Source organism: Schistocerca serialis, chromosome 3 (assembly GCF_023864345.2).
Source record: "Schistocerca serialis cubense isolate TAMUIC-IGC-003099 chromosome 3, iqSchSeri2.2, whole genome shotgun sequence".
NCBI lineage: Eukaryota > Metazoa > Arthropoda > Insecta > Orthoptera > Acrididae > Schistocerca > Schistocerca serialis.
The window spans coordinates 1,011,874,563-1,011,890,023 of record NC_064640.1 but is presented as its reverse complement, the minus strand read 5'-3'; the positions used below and the strand labels follow the sequence as shown (position 1 = coordinate 1,011,890,023).

General features: G+C 46.3%; 1 protein-coding gene across 1 annotated transcript in view; it reads right to left on the bottom strand.

Annotated features, from left to right (window-relative positions):
* Positions 1-217: 217 nt before the first annotated feature.
* LOC126471364 (regulating synaptic membrane exocytosis protein 2-like) overlaps positions 218-15,461 on the bottom strand; it is a 420,233-nt gene continuing 404,989 nt past the window's right edge. Inside the window, exons 6-7 of the mRNA XM_050099485.1 lie at positions 647-826; positions 218-544 (exon numbers count right to left, since the gene is read on the bottom strand). Coding sequence (XP_049955442.1) covers positions 218-544; positions 647-826 — 507 coding nt within the window. The remainder of the gene's footprint in view (positions 545-646; positions 827-15,461) is intronic.

The window sequence follows — 15,461 nt, the reverse complement described above, 5'->3', positions numbered from 1 at the left end:
AATACCAGTAATCAAACGAAATGTAACACTCTTACGAAGGACAAGGTGCTTCATTGTTTGGACAAACTTCGTCAGAACGACGGATGCCAAATAGACCGCGAACACGTAAATACGTTAACTTTTTGGGAAAGATCGACGTCGACTGTTGACTGCAGTGAACCGGCGCTTAACTCGACGGGTAGGTACGTGTGCTAACTTCTCGTATCGTTGTTGGCTACTATAGGCGAAATTTGTCGGACGCGATGCTAGGGTGGAGGCAAGAAGTGTGTTGTGGGAGGCGGCGCGTCTGGCTCGGGGCAGGCTGCAGGCTGCGCGCTGCTGCGGCGCCGGCTGAGGGGGCGCACCCACCTCCCGCCAGGCGGCGCTGGCGCAGGCTGGTGACGCCGTCGCCGCTCGTGGGGCTGGCCGCCTCCTCTTCCTCCTCGGGGATGGTGTACACCTCGCCCGGGCTGCGGTCCAGGAAGGCCCCCGGGCAGGGGCCGGCCGCCGCCTCGGGGCCGGGCTGCGCGCCGCCGCCAGCCTCCTCGTCGTCGTCGTCGTCCTCCTCCTCCTCCTCCTCTTCCTCGTCCAGCTCCTCGCCGCTGCCGTCCGACTCGTCGCTGTCTTCGGCGTCGGAGCCTCGGGCGTCCCGCGCGCGGGCCGCGGCCTCCTGCTCGGGAGTGGGAGCGGGTGCGTGGGCTCGGGGCGGGGGAGGCAGGGGAGGTGGGGGCGGCGGGGACGCGGGGGGCGACGGGCTGGGGGTGGCGGGATACTCACGCTGGCGCTCTTCGCCTCGCTGCGCCGGCTCCCTTCTCATATCCTTGACGCGCATGTGCGACTCCCACGCCTGCAACACACATCGCAACACTTTACCTAATCTCCTGCTCTTTGCCTTTCTCTATTTTGTTTTAATAGGGTATAGACAGTTAATTGAGCACCAAAATGCGAACATTTACGTCTATATCTTAACTATTCCAACAAATGTACACTGACGGGAAAGAAATCGCGACACCAGAAAGTAACTGATATAAAGTAATGACATTTCCTGAATATATTTGCCTAGGTCAGATATGTAGGTGATTGACATTGTAAGATCACAGGTTAATGTAAGCATGAGATAAACCATTCCAAATGTGAAATGCTGCTACGTTAATAATCGGTGTAGCCGCCAGAATGCTAAATGGAAGCATGCAAAGGTGCGTGTACTGTGTTGTACAAGTGCCGGATGTCAGTTTGCATGGTGGACTTCCGTACCTGTTGCACTCGGTCGGTCAATACAGGGCCGATTAATGCTGTTTGTGGATGAAGCTGAAGTTGTCGTCCGATGATATCCCATATGCGCTCGGTTAGAGACAGATCTGGTGATCCAGTAAACCGAGGGAACATGTCGATACTCTGTACAGCCTGTCGGATTACAACAGCGATATGTGGGCGATCGTTATCCTGCTGGAAGGCAGACCCCAGAATAGCAGCACAACGACTCGAATCGTCGGAATGACGTACAAATTTGTATTCAGGGTGCGTGGGATAACCACGAGAGTGCTCCTGCTGTCATATGAAATCGCACCCCAGACCGTAACCCAAGGTACGTGTCCAGTGCGAATAGCACGCAGACTGGTTAGTTGCAGGCCCTCAACTCGCCTCCTTCTGACCAACTCACAGCCGTCACTGGCCCTGAGGCAGAACCAACGTTCATCAGAAAACATAACAGACGTTCACCCTGCCCTCTAATGACCTCTCGCCTGACACCACTGGAGTCGCAAATGGCGGTGGTTTGGAGTCAGTGAAATGCACGCTGCAGGGCGTCTGATTCAGAGCTGTCTTGGAAGTACCCTATTTGTAACAGTTGGCTGTGTCACTGTGTTGTGAACTGCTGCTCAGATAGCTGCTGCAGATACAGTACGATGCGTCAGAGCCATAAGCCAAACGCGGTGGTCTTTCCTCTCGGTAGTTCTATGTGACCGTCCGGAACCGGATTCTAGCGACCGTAGATTCTCGTGACTACCCTGCCAGCAATCATGTACAGTGTCTACATTCCTGCCAAGTCTTCCTGCAGTATCCCAGACGGAACATCCAGCTTCTCGTAGCCCTATTACACGACCTCGTTCAAACTCAGTGAGGTGTTGATAATGGCACCTTAAAGGCAGTCTTGATCACCATCAATTCACCAAGTCCAATTTCAAAGGTAACTAACCCTCGCGACCACTACAGCGCGAATTTAAAGAAAAACTGATTAGCATCTTCATAGTGGCGCCACTCTTTGAATAGACATCATCTTTCAAATATACACACATCAAAAAAGTTTTGGATCAACCCAGTTCCCAGAACTCCTGAAGATAGACGTTGACTGTGGAACTGTATCACAAACACAGTTCCTTTGACGATTCAGAGATGTCACTAAACCCACCCAAAAATGTAAACAACAATGCATGAACAGCGCCTATTAGACGGTGCGGGCCTGACAGCCCATCAGTTCCAGTCATTCCATCAGGAAGGAGGTACACGGATCGTGTTGACTGTAGTTCAACCATGCCAAGACGGTCAATACAGCGGTTCGATCGCGTCCGCATTGCTACTTTGTGCCAGGAAGGGCTCTCAACAAGGGAAGTGTCCAGGAGTCTCGGAGTGAACCAAAGCGATGTTGTTCGGATATGGAGGAGATACAGAGAGACAGGAACTGTCGATGACATGCCTCGCTCAGACCGCCCAAGGGCTACTACTGCAGTGGATGACCGCTACCTACGGATTATGGCTCGGAGAAACCCTGACAGCAACGCCTGCATGATGCGCAACTTCACTCCCGACGTCCACGGCGAGGTCCATCTTTGCAACCACGACACCATGCAGCACGGTGCAGATGGGCCCTACAACATGCCGAATGGACCGCTCAGGATTGTCATCACGTTCTATTCACCGATGAGTGTGTCATACGCCTTCAACCAGACAATCGTCGGAGACGTGTTTGGAGGCAACCCGGTCAGGCTGAACGCCTTAGACACATTGTCCAGCGAGTGCAGCAAGGTGGAGGTACCCTGCTGTTTTGGGGTGGCATTATGTGGGGCCGACGTACGCCGCTGGTGGTCACGGAAGGAGCAGTAACGGCTGTACGATACGTGAATGCCATCCTCTGACCGACAGTGTAACCACGTCGGCAGCATACTGGCGAGGTATTCGTCTTCGTGAACGACAATTCGCGCGCACATCGTGCAGATTTTGTGAGTGACTTCCTTCAGGATAACGACATCACTCGACTAGAGTGGCCAGCGTGTTCTCCAGACATGAACCCTACCGAACATGCCTGGGATAGATTGAAAAGGGCTGTTTATGGACGTAGTGACCCACCAACCGCTCCGAGGGATCGACGCCGAATCGCCGTTGAGGAATGGGATAATCTGGACCAACAGTGCCTTGATGAACTTTTGGATAGTATGCCACGACGAATACAGGCATTTATCAGTGCAAGATGACGTGCTACTGGGTATTAGAGGTACCGGCGTGTAGAGCAATCTGGACCACCACCACTGAAGGTCTCGCTGTATGGTGGTACAACATGCAATGTGTGGTTTTCATGCGCAATAAAAAGGGCGGAAATGATAGTTATGTTGATCTCCGTTCAAGTTTTCTGTATAGCTTTCAGAACCCTCGGAATCGAGGTGATGCAAAACTTTTTTTAAGATGTGTGTAAAAGCACGCCTACTAACTTTCGTTTATATCGCACACCACAACTCTTTCTTGCCGTTGCGATTTCTTTCCGTCAGTGTGTATTCTAATTATTTCTCATTTGATTTTGAAGCTCTTGCAACAAATCGGATCCGCCTGTTATGCAGCCAACTTTTTCTTTATATAAACCCAAACATATTTCAGCACGTCTCTCATTATAATCCTGCAAAAAAACACTCCTGACATTCTAATGTACATCACTTTTAGTTTGTGAATGTCAGCATGCATTGCCCCATTTAAAAAGTGTATGTTGGCACAAAAAATACACTTTCTGAGTGTTATCACAATCTGTTTATTGGCTAACAATACCAGCTCCTGACAAACAATCCATTCTGTGAAAACCTTACATTAATAGCACTTTCCATTTCCACATTATCTGCGGTGCAAGTTTTAGGCGATTTACCCAGTATACTTTACAGTTTTCAATCTGTAATACACTAAGAGAGAGAGAGGGAGGGAGAGAGAGGGAGAAAGTGGGAGAGAGAGAAACATGGATATCGTCCCAAATTCCGTCCAATTGGAGCCCTAGATAGTCAAAATCCCCAGCTGGTTGGAGAGCCCTGCCCTTAATGCTCAAAACGTTCTCAATTAGGGAATGATCCGGCGACATAGTTGGTCAAGGTAGGGTTAGTGAACTACGAAGACAAGCAGTAGAAACTCCCGCTGTGTGCGGGCGGGCATTATGTTGCTAAAAGGTAATCTCAGAATGGCTTGCTATGAAGCGCAACTAAACGGGGTGTAGAATATTGTCGACGTACTGCTGTGTTGTAAGTGTGGGATGCCAACCTGACTGTCACCGCCATTCGCCACGACAACGAGGAGTGATTATGGACCCTGCAACCAGGTCAGGAGACTGACAACCTAACGAGCCAGTCTGGCTCAGGAGGACATCCGCCCACTCTGTCAGTCGATGCCAACCCGAATAACTGCTTGGATGAGGCCCAGAAGTCCACTAACGCGTAATTGACTCTATCGGTTTATGAAGCTCTTTTGCTTGAAAAAGTTATCCAATTTTTCTGAAATTCTAATCGATTGTTTGTCCGTGCTAGTACAGCACATCTACTGATTTAGGTCCCATACGGATAATTCCTTCGTGGTGCGTCACTATTTTTTATCTTGAAGTGTATATACAGATTTAAAGGTCAGCATGCTGGGGGTAAGAAAAACTACGTATACAAATTTGTTGTAGAGTTGTAAGATGGGGTGAAAATAACAATTCGGTTATATGACACAAATGCCACACGGGTAGTGTTTCCCCGCTATGGGCCCTCGATGTGTTTGGCGCTAGACTTTCCTAAGACCGAAGTTCGTATTTGTTTTGACTGCTTCACACACAGCACATTAAGACTGGAATCTGATTTGCAAGAAAATTACATCTTACTGCTAGGAAGGGTGTGTTTTCATCACTAGTAGTAGTGTCCACGTCCCTGGATAAACAGTTACATTACTATTGTTTATGTTATGCCGAATTTACGTGAAAGTTTCTACTAATGTTTACAGGTTCTTGATCTCTGATTGCACTCTAACCGAGTTGGCTGACGTGTACATAATTTATGTGGAGGCACGATACAAGTGCCGAGATGGCTGGAGCCTGTATCCAGAACGAATTCTAGATAGGAGGTTATCAAATCATGTCACATCTCGAAGACTTGAAGGCCGTCTTCGTGAAACAGGATGCGTTACACCAACACAATGGAAAACTGGTAAACCTTGCAGTGAGCGAACTGTTCAGTTTGAGGAAGCTGTGTTACAGTGAACTGAGGATGACCCCACCAACAGCTCATTATCCATAGCCAAGAAACTAAATGCCTCAAACGCTAATGTGTAGAATATCTTGGACGAGACGGGCATGCAGCCATTCAAGTATCAGCTGACGACCTCCCCAGTGTGTGGAATTCTGCCAATGGTAAATAAACAGAACTTAAAACATCCCTGACATCCAAATGTGTGATTTGTTTACTGACGAAGTTGCCTTCATAAGGGAAAGATTATTCAGCGGCCACAATAGCCATGTCTGGGAGTTGTAAATTCTAAGGGAACATGAGTGCTTTACCATCAACATAGACACACCAGAAAAGTGTGGTCGCCATTGTTGACGACCATCAGATTGGACCACATCTTCCGTCTAGTGCGTTCGGTGGAAGAAATAATCATCTCCGAAAAGTACTATCGGAAATGTTGCAGAATGTCCCACTATCAGTCACGCAACGATTATGGTTCCAGCATTATTAGGTTCCACCACGATTTGCTGTTGATGTCAAAGAATATTTATTCAATTTTTCCTCCAGCTGTTGGATTGGGTGGGGTGGGCCAGTACCGTGGTCATCACATTCTCTCGACTTCACTCTTATCGATTTCTCTTTTGTTTGCGGGGGAGGGGTGGGCGGTGTAATGGGGTGGGGGAGATGAAGTATTTGGTGTATGAGAGACCAACAGACACTCCAGAAGAGCTGGTTCTTCATTTTACTAAGGCTGCAGCCATTACACTGCCTGCTGTGGGACACGATGCATTGTCCTGCTAATAGATGCCATTGTCCCTAGGAAAAACAACTGCATGTAGGGCTGGATATGGTCCCCAAGGATAGATGCACACTTGTGTTGATCCACTGAGTCTTCCAGAATGGCGATATCATGCAGAGAATGCCGCGAAAGCATTCCCCAGACCGCTACTCTTTCTTCTCCGGCCTGCACTCTTTCGACGATTGTTGCAGGGCCGTGCACGCCAACGGCCATATGGACAACAGAGTATAAAAAGTGATTCATCTGAAAAGCCCTCCTGTCGCCACTCAGTGGACGTCCAATTCCAGTATTGGTGTGCAAATTCCAGCCTTCGTCGCCGTCAGCATGTGCGCATGAATTAGTCACATCCTGCGAAGGTCCATATGCAGCAACGTCCGCTATAGTCATTGAGGTCAATTGGTCTACAATTGTACGTCTGTTCGCCCGCTCACATGTCCGCAGCCGTCGTTCACCCCTGTCATCTATGGCCCATGATGCGAAACTTAGCCGTTTCGGAAATGCTTCCATACTTGTCCCGAAAGCCAATGAGCATGCCATTTTCGGCGTCTGATAAAGCGCTTTATTTCCGCAGTATGACAAGGAATGCATTGCTTTCCGCGTACCGCGATACCCTTTATATACCCTCCACTGCGATTGCTGTCATCTGCCGTGCGAGAGTGCTTATTTGCACCTTGACGTCAAACATGGATTGGCAACACTTCACCATTCATAAAGTGGTCGAACAGTGGACTCAGTCGTGCCTATGTCGTTTCTACGACGGATACTGTTCCAGGTGATAGGGAACGTGAAACAAAACTCTCAGGAAATAAGCAGTCAGTCCGTAATTGTAGCCTATTATTTAGCTTTCCTACGCAACAGAATCCCTGCATTGAAGTCGCTGTTATTTTCAAAGGAAACTATTGCTAGGAACTTAGCACTTCAACTTTGATGGATTTGCACTGGAACGTGAAAGAACGACAGTTCCGCTCGATATGCTTGGACGCCAACTACCGCAAAAAGAGCTCACCAATTCTGTTATATGCCTCATTGAGCTCCAGTCGTGGAGCAGAGCGGAGTTCAGTGGCAGCAGCTCTCGGTTTGTACACAGATTATATTCACCGTTTATTTTAGTGGTGCTTTAATTGTTTCTGAGTAGTAGTGAAAGGTAGCGTTTTATCTATGTGTTTTTAGCAGTGCTAATTATTTTGTTGTGGGAGTTTGCGTGATTTTGATTGTCTGTGTAGAATGCGTTAACTTTGTACTGTAGTTTTCCGCCGTTGTAAAGTTGATGTAGCTTTCTTTACCTTATTTCTGCGACTTTTGCGGCCAGCCTCTTTTTTCTCAGTCTCTGATGATTGGTCTTGAAATTTATTCGTGATGTAGTATAGTTTTTATATACGAAGAAATGGATACAGATTGTGAATGTTGTGTCCAGACACTAAAAGTATTGGTCACTGACTGGAAACGGTTAGAAGCTGCATTGCTGCCATAAGCTGGGGCGTTCTTGGGGCAGCGGTGGAGAAAGCTGCAACATCTCTGGTGCCTTGGAATCCATTGGCTACCTCAGAGTCGCTGTTTCTGCTTGCAGGTGTGTGGTGGGCTGTGGTAGATGCACGGACCTCTTGGCGGAAGGCCTGGCCGCACGACTCTCCCCTTACACCTTAGCGACAGGAACGAAGTGCTGCAAATGTTGACAACACATCTGAGATAGCGGCGGATGCCTCGTCTGTTGGGCCAGTGGCCTATTTTGTGCCAAGTCTGGTCAGTCGCAAAGGCTGGGTTACTTGGTCCAGGAAACTTCTACTTTAGGAGCGTAATGAAGCCCCTCAGAAAATAACAGACATATAGGGAAAGTAAGTCAGTTTTCAGTCGGTATGTTCACCGGGAGGTCTCGTCTGAGATGTGGATGAGGCTCTGCAGACGGCTGTTGAACGGAATGTGTGCAACCGGCTGTGAATAGTGGCCCATGTCGGCACGAACGACACTTGTCACCTGGGTTCTGAGGCTATCCTCGGCTTCTCCAGGCGGTTGGTTGGATTGGTAAATGCAGTTCGCATTGTACGTGGAGTGCACGCAGGGCTCACCATTTGCAGCATCGTACCCAGTGTCAGTCACGGTTCTCTGGTTTGGAGTCGAGTTGAAGGTCTAAGCCAGAGTCTTAGTTCTACGACAATCTCGAATGCGAATTTCTCGACGTACGCTACTGGGCTAAGAATCGTATGGCACCCTTTAGAAGGTCAATACTGCACTACTCGGGCAGTGCAGTGCTAATCGGGTAGCAGAGTACGTGTGTAGCGCACATTCGGAGTTTTTAGGTAAGAGGGACCATTATTTATGGTCAATAATGAAACGCCTGCTGAAATCAAAGACAGATGAGTCACTAAATTTAATATTAGTAACCTGCAGAAGCATCCATTGAAAGGCCCCAGAATTAATGTCGCTAATTAAAGGTAATAATAACTACACATAATTGAGGATGGGAATTTAACTCAGACCGGGAATGAACAGCACTGAAATTCTAAATTCAGATTTGGATATACAGGGTGACTTTTTTCCCATCGTGTACAAACTCTAGGGATTGGCCGATGAGAGGATACGGAACAAAAATGGTCTAATGAACTTATGCCCGGAAATTCACCAATGGTGGTGGCGTATTTACTAGCGTGAAGTAGTCTATAGTATTACAGATTCCGAATGTGAAATAGTCTGGGTAAAGGTAAGCATCAATGGCGAGTCAAACATTGTAGCCCTATTCTTTTGTAGACCAGCTGCATCAGGAGTCGTACTGTCAGTGATTCAGAGACAACTTGAGGAACAGCACAAGTAAGTTTCCTGGTCGTGCTGTTGTAATGAGGGGACACTTCAACTCGCCAGCTATAGACTGGGAACCGTTGCATTAAAAACCGGTGCCTGAGAAAGGGATTCGTGTGAGATTGTTCTCAGTGTGATGTCTAAAAATTATTTCGATCAGATAGTTAACAAACAGATCCGAACTTTTCGGATCAGTTAACGCCGGGGAGGAAAACAGTGAACATAAGGTTGTGACAGCGTTACAAGAAATGTTAAAAAGGTAGGAAAATATTTTTGGCATTTTATCCATTTTCCGTCTTTCCTTAGTTGCTTCAAAATTCATGAATCATTCCATCTTTGCAACTAAATGAAAGACACTTTGTTTTTTGCCAGAAGCGTTTCTTTCCTGTTAATTGTGAAGCATCATCAGTGACTTGTAATAGTTGTTTGTTTTATGTGTACAGTAAATGAGTTGCATAGTAATTACAAGTATGTTACTATATTACATTTTCTCTTGTTATTCTCTTGTTTTTCGAAATAGAAATAACTTTTCTAGCACAGCAACGGCCTTGCCGCAGTGGATACACCGGTTCCCGTCAGATCACCCAAGTTAAGCGCTGTCGGGCGTGGCCGGCACTTGGATGGGTGACGATCTGGGCCGCCATGCGCTGTTGCCATTTTTCGGGGTGCACTCAGCCTCGTGATGCCAATTGAAGAGCTACCCGACCGAATAGTAGCGGCTCCGGTCCCAGAAAACCATCATCACGACTGGGAGAGCGGTGTGCTGATCACCCGCCCCTCCTATCCGCATCCTCAATGAGGATGACATGGCGGTCGGATGGTCCCGATGGGCCACTTGTGGCCTGAAGACTGAGTGCTTTTTTCTAGCACAAGTTTCGTAAGATTAGATTGTCATTTGGTGTTACTTACGATTTCTGATGTTGGTAATCCATTCGTGTCCTGGAGATGTATTTTACTGGTCTGTAGAAACGATCTAATGAAAAATCCAAAGAAGTTTTGGTCTTACGTTAGGTCAGCAAGCGGATCGAAATCATCTGTACAGTCATTCGGTGACCATACTGACACCGAAACAGAAGATACAGAAAGAAGGCCGAAATACTTAATTCGCTCTTTCGAAATTATTTTATCGGGGAATATCGTAATAGATTGCCTCCTTTGAATCTTCGTACGAATAGTTAAATGACAGTTTTTGTGATAAGCGATCGCGGAATAGAAAACCAACTAAAACTGCTCAACAATGGAACGGCAACTAGTCCAGACTGGATGCCTGTGATGTTCCACAGAGATTATGTGAAACAACTTATCCCCTTTCTAGCAGTAGTTTATCTTGTGTCACTGAAGCACGAAGGGTGCCTCGCGATCGGAAAAGTGGCAGGTCGCTCCCTTTTGCAAGAAAGACGTTGGACAGACGCGCATAATTATAGGCCTATATCATGACGTCAGTCTCTTTTAGAATCACTGAAAATGTTTTATGCTCACGCATTACGACACTTTTTGGAGAACGAAAATCTCTATAAAATAAGCATACTTTCCGCAAACAGATATTTTGTGAAATCCGTCTCGCTCTCTTCGTCCATGAGATCCAGGGCACTGTAGAAAAAGGCGCTCAGGTTGATGCCGTGTCCCATGATGTGGTACAGTTCCACACTGACGTTTAACCAACAATATACGGGCTTACCGAGTATCAGACAGTTGTGTTGTCCGAAGAGCGAGGTGCCAAGCGACTATGGTATCTCGGAACGCAACCACAACAATAAATACAGGGTTATTACAAATGATTGAAGCGATTTCACAGCTCTACAATAACTTTATTATTTGAGACATTTTCACAATGCTTTGCACACACATACAAAAACTCAAAAAGTTTTTTTAGGCATTCACAAATGTTCGATATGTGCCCCTTTAGTGATTCGGCAGACATCAAGCCGATAATCAAGTTCCTCCCAGACTCGGCGCAGCATGTCCCCATCAATGAGTTCGAAAGCATCGTTGATGCGAGCTCGCAGTTCTGGCACGTTTCTTGGTAGAGGAGGTTTAAACACTGAATCTTTCACATAACCCCACATAAAGAAATCGCATGGGGTTAAGTCGGGAGAGCGTGGAGGCCATGACATGAATTGCTGATCATGATCTCCACCACGACCGATCCATCGGTTTTCCAATCTCCTGTTTAAGAAATGCCGAACATCATGATGGAAGTGCGGTGGAGCACCATCCTATGGTACGTTTAGCTCCCTGCTTGCTTTATTCGTCGACTTCCGCGGGCTACGCGTGAAACTTGCCCGCACGCGTTCAACCGTTTCTTCGCTCACTGCAGGCCGACCCGTTGATTTCCCCTTACAGAGGCATCCAGAAGCTTTATGTGGTGTCACCGCCAAACACCACACTTGCTAGGTGGTAGTTTTAAATCGGCCGCGGTCCATTAGTACATGTCGGACCCGCGTGTCGTCACTGTGTGATCGCAGACCGAGCGCCACCACAAGGCAGGTCTCGAGATACGGACTAGCACTCGCCCCAGTTGTACGGACGACATTGCTAGCGACTACACTGACGAAGCATCGCTCATTAGCCGAGCAGATAGTTAGAATAGCCTTCAGCTAAGTCCATGGCTACGACCTAGCAAGGCGCCATTAGCCTTACATAGCAATTGATAATTACCGTCTAAAGCATCTCTCAACAAGAACGATGTATACAACAAGGATGGATTAAAGTTAAGTATTCCAAAAGCAACGTACTTTTCTTTATAGCATTCATTGAGCGTCCTGTTTCAGACTTCACGATATTCTGCGTGAGCTTATAGCGTGCATATCGGCCCCCTCAAAATAACACTGTGTCGGCACTTCTGTCGACACATCACTTTAAACTGCGCTTACCATCGCCGAATGGAGTTAGCAGTTGGTGGATCTTTGTTGAACTTCGTCCTGAAGTGTCGGTGCACTGTTATGACTGACTGATGTGAGTGCATTTCAAGCACGACATACGCTTTCTCGGCTCCTGTCACCATTTTGTCTCACTGCGCTCTCGAGCGCTCTGGCGGCTGAAACCTGAAGTGCGGCTTCAGCCGAACAAAACTTCATGAGTTTTTCTACGTATCTGTAGTGTGTCGTGACCATATGTCAATGAATGGAGCTACAGTGAATTTATGAAATCGCTTCAATCATTTGTAATAGCCCTGTAGTCACTGAAAGCCGTATCGACGAATGGGCGACACCGGCGTAACCACGCCTAGAAACGTTTCGCTACGCCGCCACATCGGGTCTTCTACTTAAGCATGACGAAAGTACGGCCCGGCCCAGTCCGCGATCATCGAGTAAAACGACAGCATCGTTTTCTAGTAGGTCAGCTGTGTGATCAATGGATCAGGCAGAACTCAACAAGAAAGTTATTGTTAAATTTACTCTGAGTGAGAGTCTCGTAATGTAATTGTATCGAGTGATACGTTGAACTTCAGGGTCAGCTGTAAATACTCATGACATTCTCATGGAAATGGATTGTAAACAGTTTAGTAATTCATCTTACCTTTGTTGTAATAAAGTGAAATAATATTTTATACGCTGTAGAACCCACTCGGTCTCCTCCCGGAGCAAAAGAAAAAGAACCCACCGTTGCACTGACGAGTGTATTTTCGTCCGGTACAAAACGCACCAGGATTGTGAATGGATACAGAACTTCTTTGCAGACAAAACTCAATACGCCATTCTTACCAGAAAAAAACCGACACCGTGAACCTATTCGCGGACAATGCTGTTGTCTATAGGGAAACTGCAATGTCAGAATATTGTAACGAAATGCAGGAAGACCCGTGTAGGATCAACGATTGGTGTAGAGACTAACAGCTGACGCGGAAAGCAAATAAATGTAGCTTACCGTGCATAAAGAGGTGAATAAATCCACTGTTGTTCGATTACACTAACGGCGACGAATCGATGGAAACGGTAACCACGGTAAAATGCCTAGCGATAACCACTCGGCACAACCTAAAGTGGAATGACCACACAAAGTAGTAATTGGAAAAGCAGATGCTAGAGTGAGATTCACTGGGAAAGCATCTTAAGGAAGTATAATTCATCCACGAAACACTCGTACGGCTGATTCTTGAGTACTGTTCATCAGTCTGAGAGCCTTGCCGAGTAGGATTAATACAGGGTTTTCGGAAATACCCGTTAAAAATTCTACGATTTGTAGAGATGAGTGAGTACACAATAGTTTGAATAGGAAACCATTTTGAAAACGCGTTTTCTAGGTATGCAACAGGGTAATCATGATGGCCTTGGCGGACGGGGGGGTGGGGGAGGGGTGGGGATGGGGGCTGGTTACATCGGATCTGCTGATGTCATTTGTCGTCTATCCTACCCCTCTGATCTGGTTCGAGTCTCATTCACGTGTCTATGAGTGTTAGAGCAACATTGCTGAGTGCATGTCTGCAGAATACACCCACACGATCCTTCTGAATGGGGAAGCTCACGGTAATGACGTGATGTACAACGCTTATCTAGTAGCGTCTGCCATTGGAGTTTGTTGGGTATCTCGGTAACGCTCCCGCGCCGAGTAAACTCTCCCGCGCCAAGTAAACGATCCCGACTTGTCACATGTATCAAGATCGCTCTGCACAAAGTCCGACTCCATCGCGTACCCTTTTTGCTCCAATTACGCAACGGGCTCAAGAAAGGGCACCTTCATCGTCAAAAGGCGCGACTTTGGTGCTCCAAGAAACAGCCGCACACATGGATTGGAAGAGGCCGTATTGCATAACGTTGAAGAGAACCCGTGAACGAGCACACGAGCAAGTTTTTGCCTATTAAAGAGTGGAATTATAAAACAAGTGATGTACTGGGTCACGCCTAAGCAACTACTTGAAAAAGTGGTCGTATTACCAACATGTTCTCGAATGACCCTAACATGGAAATGGTACGTTGCCAGTCATAGGTTCCTCTTTAAAATATAACGTACTCTACAAGTCCCATAAGTTTGTAATGGGAATTTCCGAACATCCTGTAGAAGGAACGGAGGGAATAGAACGAGAAACGGCGGGATCGTTTACTCGGCGCGGGAGCGTTACCGAGATACCCAACAAACTCCAGTGGCAGACGTTACAAGATAAGCGTTGTGCATCACGTAAAGGCTTACTGTTGAAATTCCGAGGGCGTAAGATTCAAGCAGAGTCGGACACATACTAGTCTCTGTCATAATCTGATAAAAACACATGTAGCAAACTTTTCAATATTGATAATTAACAAAACTGCATTGGGAATGCATTTGGCAGAAAGCGGCCACACTGTAGACAATATTGAGAGTCGAATGCTTACTGTACACAGGACAGAGAAAGGTCGCGCTCTCGACTTGTTGGAGGATTAAAAAGCATGAGTCGACTAGAGTACCCAACGCCTACTTTGCTTTGTTTGACAACGTACTACGATAACCAAATATGCCTCGCGTATTTATACCTAGCCTTGCATGATGATTTATGTCGAGAACAGTAGGCATTTGCCTTACTTCCATACATTAGTCGTTCTAATCCTGTAACTGATTATGTCCTACCTATTCATGGAATGTATGGCCAGACTATATAATTTTATTTATTGACTGTTAATATGTTGTTTAAACGTTTTATGTGGGAGACATATCACGATGTATGTAAAGCCCTCTAGTGGTTAAGTTCTTACGATCGGTGGGCGCCTACATAACATCCTGGAGGTCGACCCAACAGAGGGCGCTGATCATTGACCAGTCTTTTTTCAGCTGTCATATAGACATTTATCTTTCATAGGTAATTTATAGGTTGCTACAGGCAATGTTTTACGTATATTAATTTTTGACAGTAAATTCACCATAAAAGGGTCGGACCTATTATCTTCATATATTTCCTTTTAGTAATTTTATATGGGCAACTGTATTCGTCTTTTAGTGTATCACAATTGGTTTCTATGTTAGTTATCAATATTTAAAAGTCTGCTACTTGTATTTTACCTAAAGTGTTTTTATCATATTGTGTTTTTGCGTAAATGATGACTACATCTAAGCTCACAGTAGCGACATCTAGGTAGGATCTAGGCGAACAGATTTCTGGTAGCTACGGTACTTCAGTAGCCATTAGCAATAATGACTGTGTGGACGATGTGGCGTATTCTACACCTTATTTTAGATCTATGTGACGATGCGCTACGAACTATATTTACATGTTTTGACGATGCCATTATGGCCTTATCACTTTAGGACACGGTGTAGAAAAGGTACGTTTTACCGTATTTTATCTGTACATTTCCCTGGTTGTATGATAGTATATTGTGATACGTATTGCTGTATTGTGTTGAAAGACACACTGCTCATTAGGTGCATATATTTGTATAGTGTAGATCTGAGGATGGTCATTACGGACTGAAACCGGTCATCGTCAAAAGAATTGATATTGTGATCAAAGAATGGAATAAAAAACATTTGTCCAATGGAACATC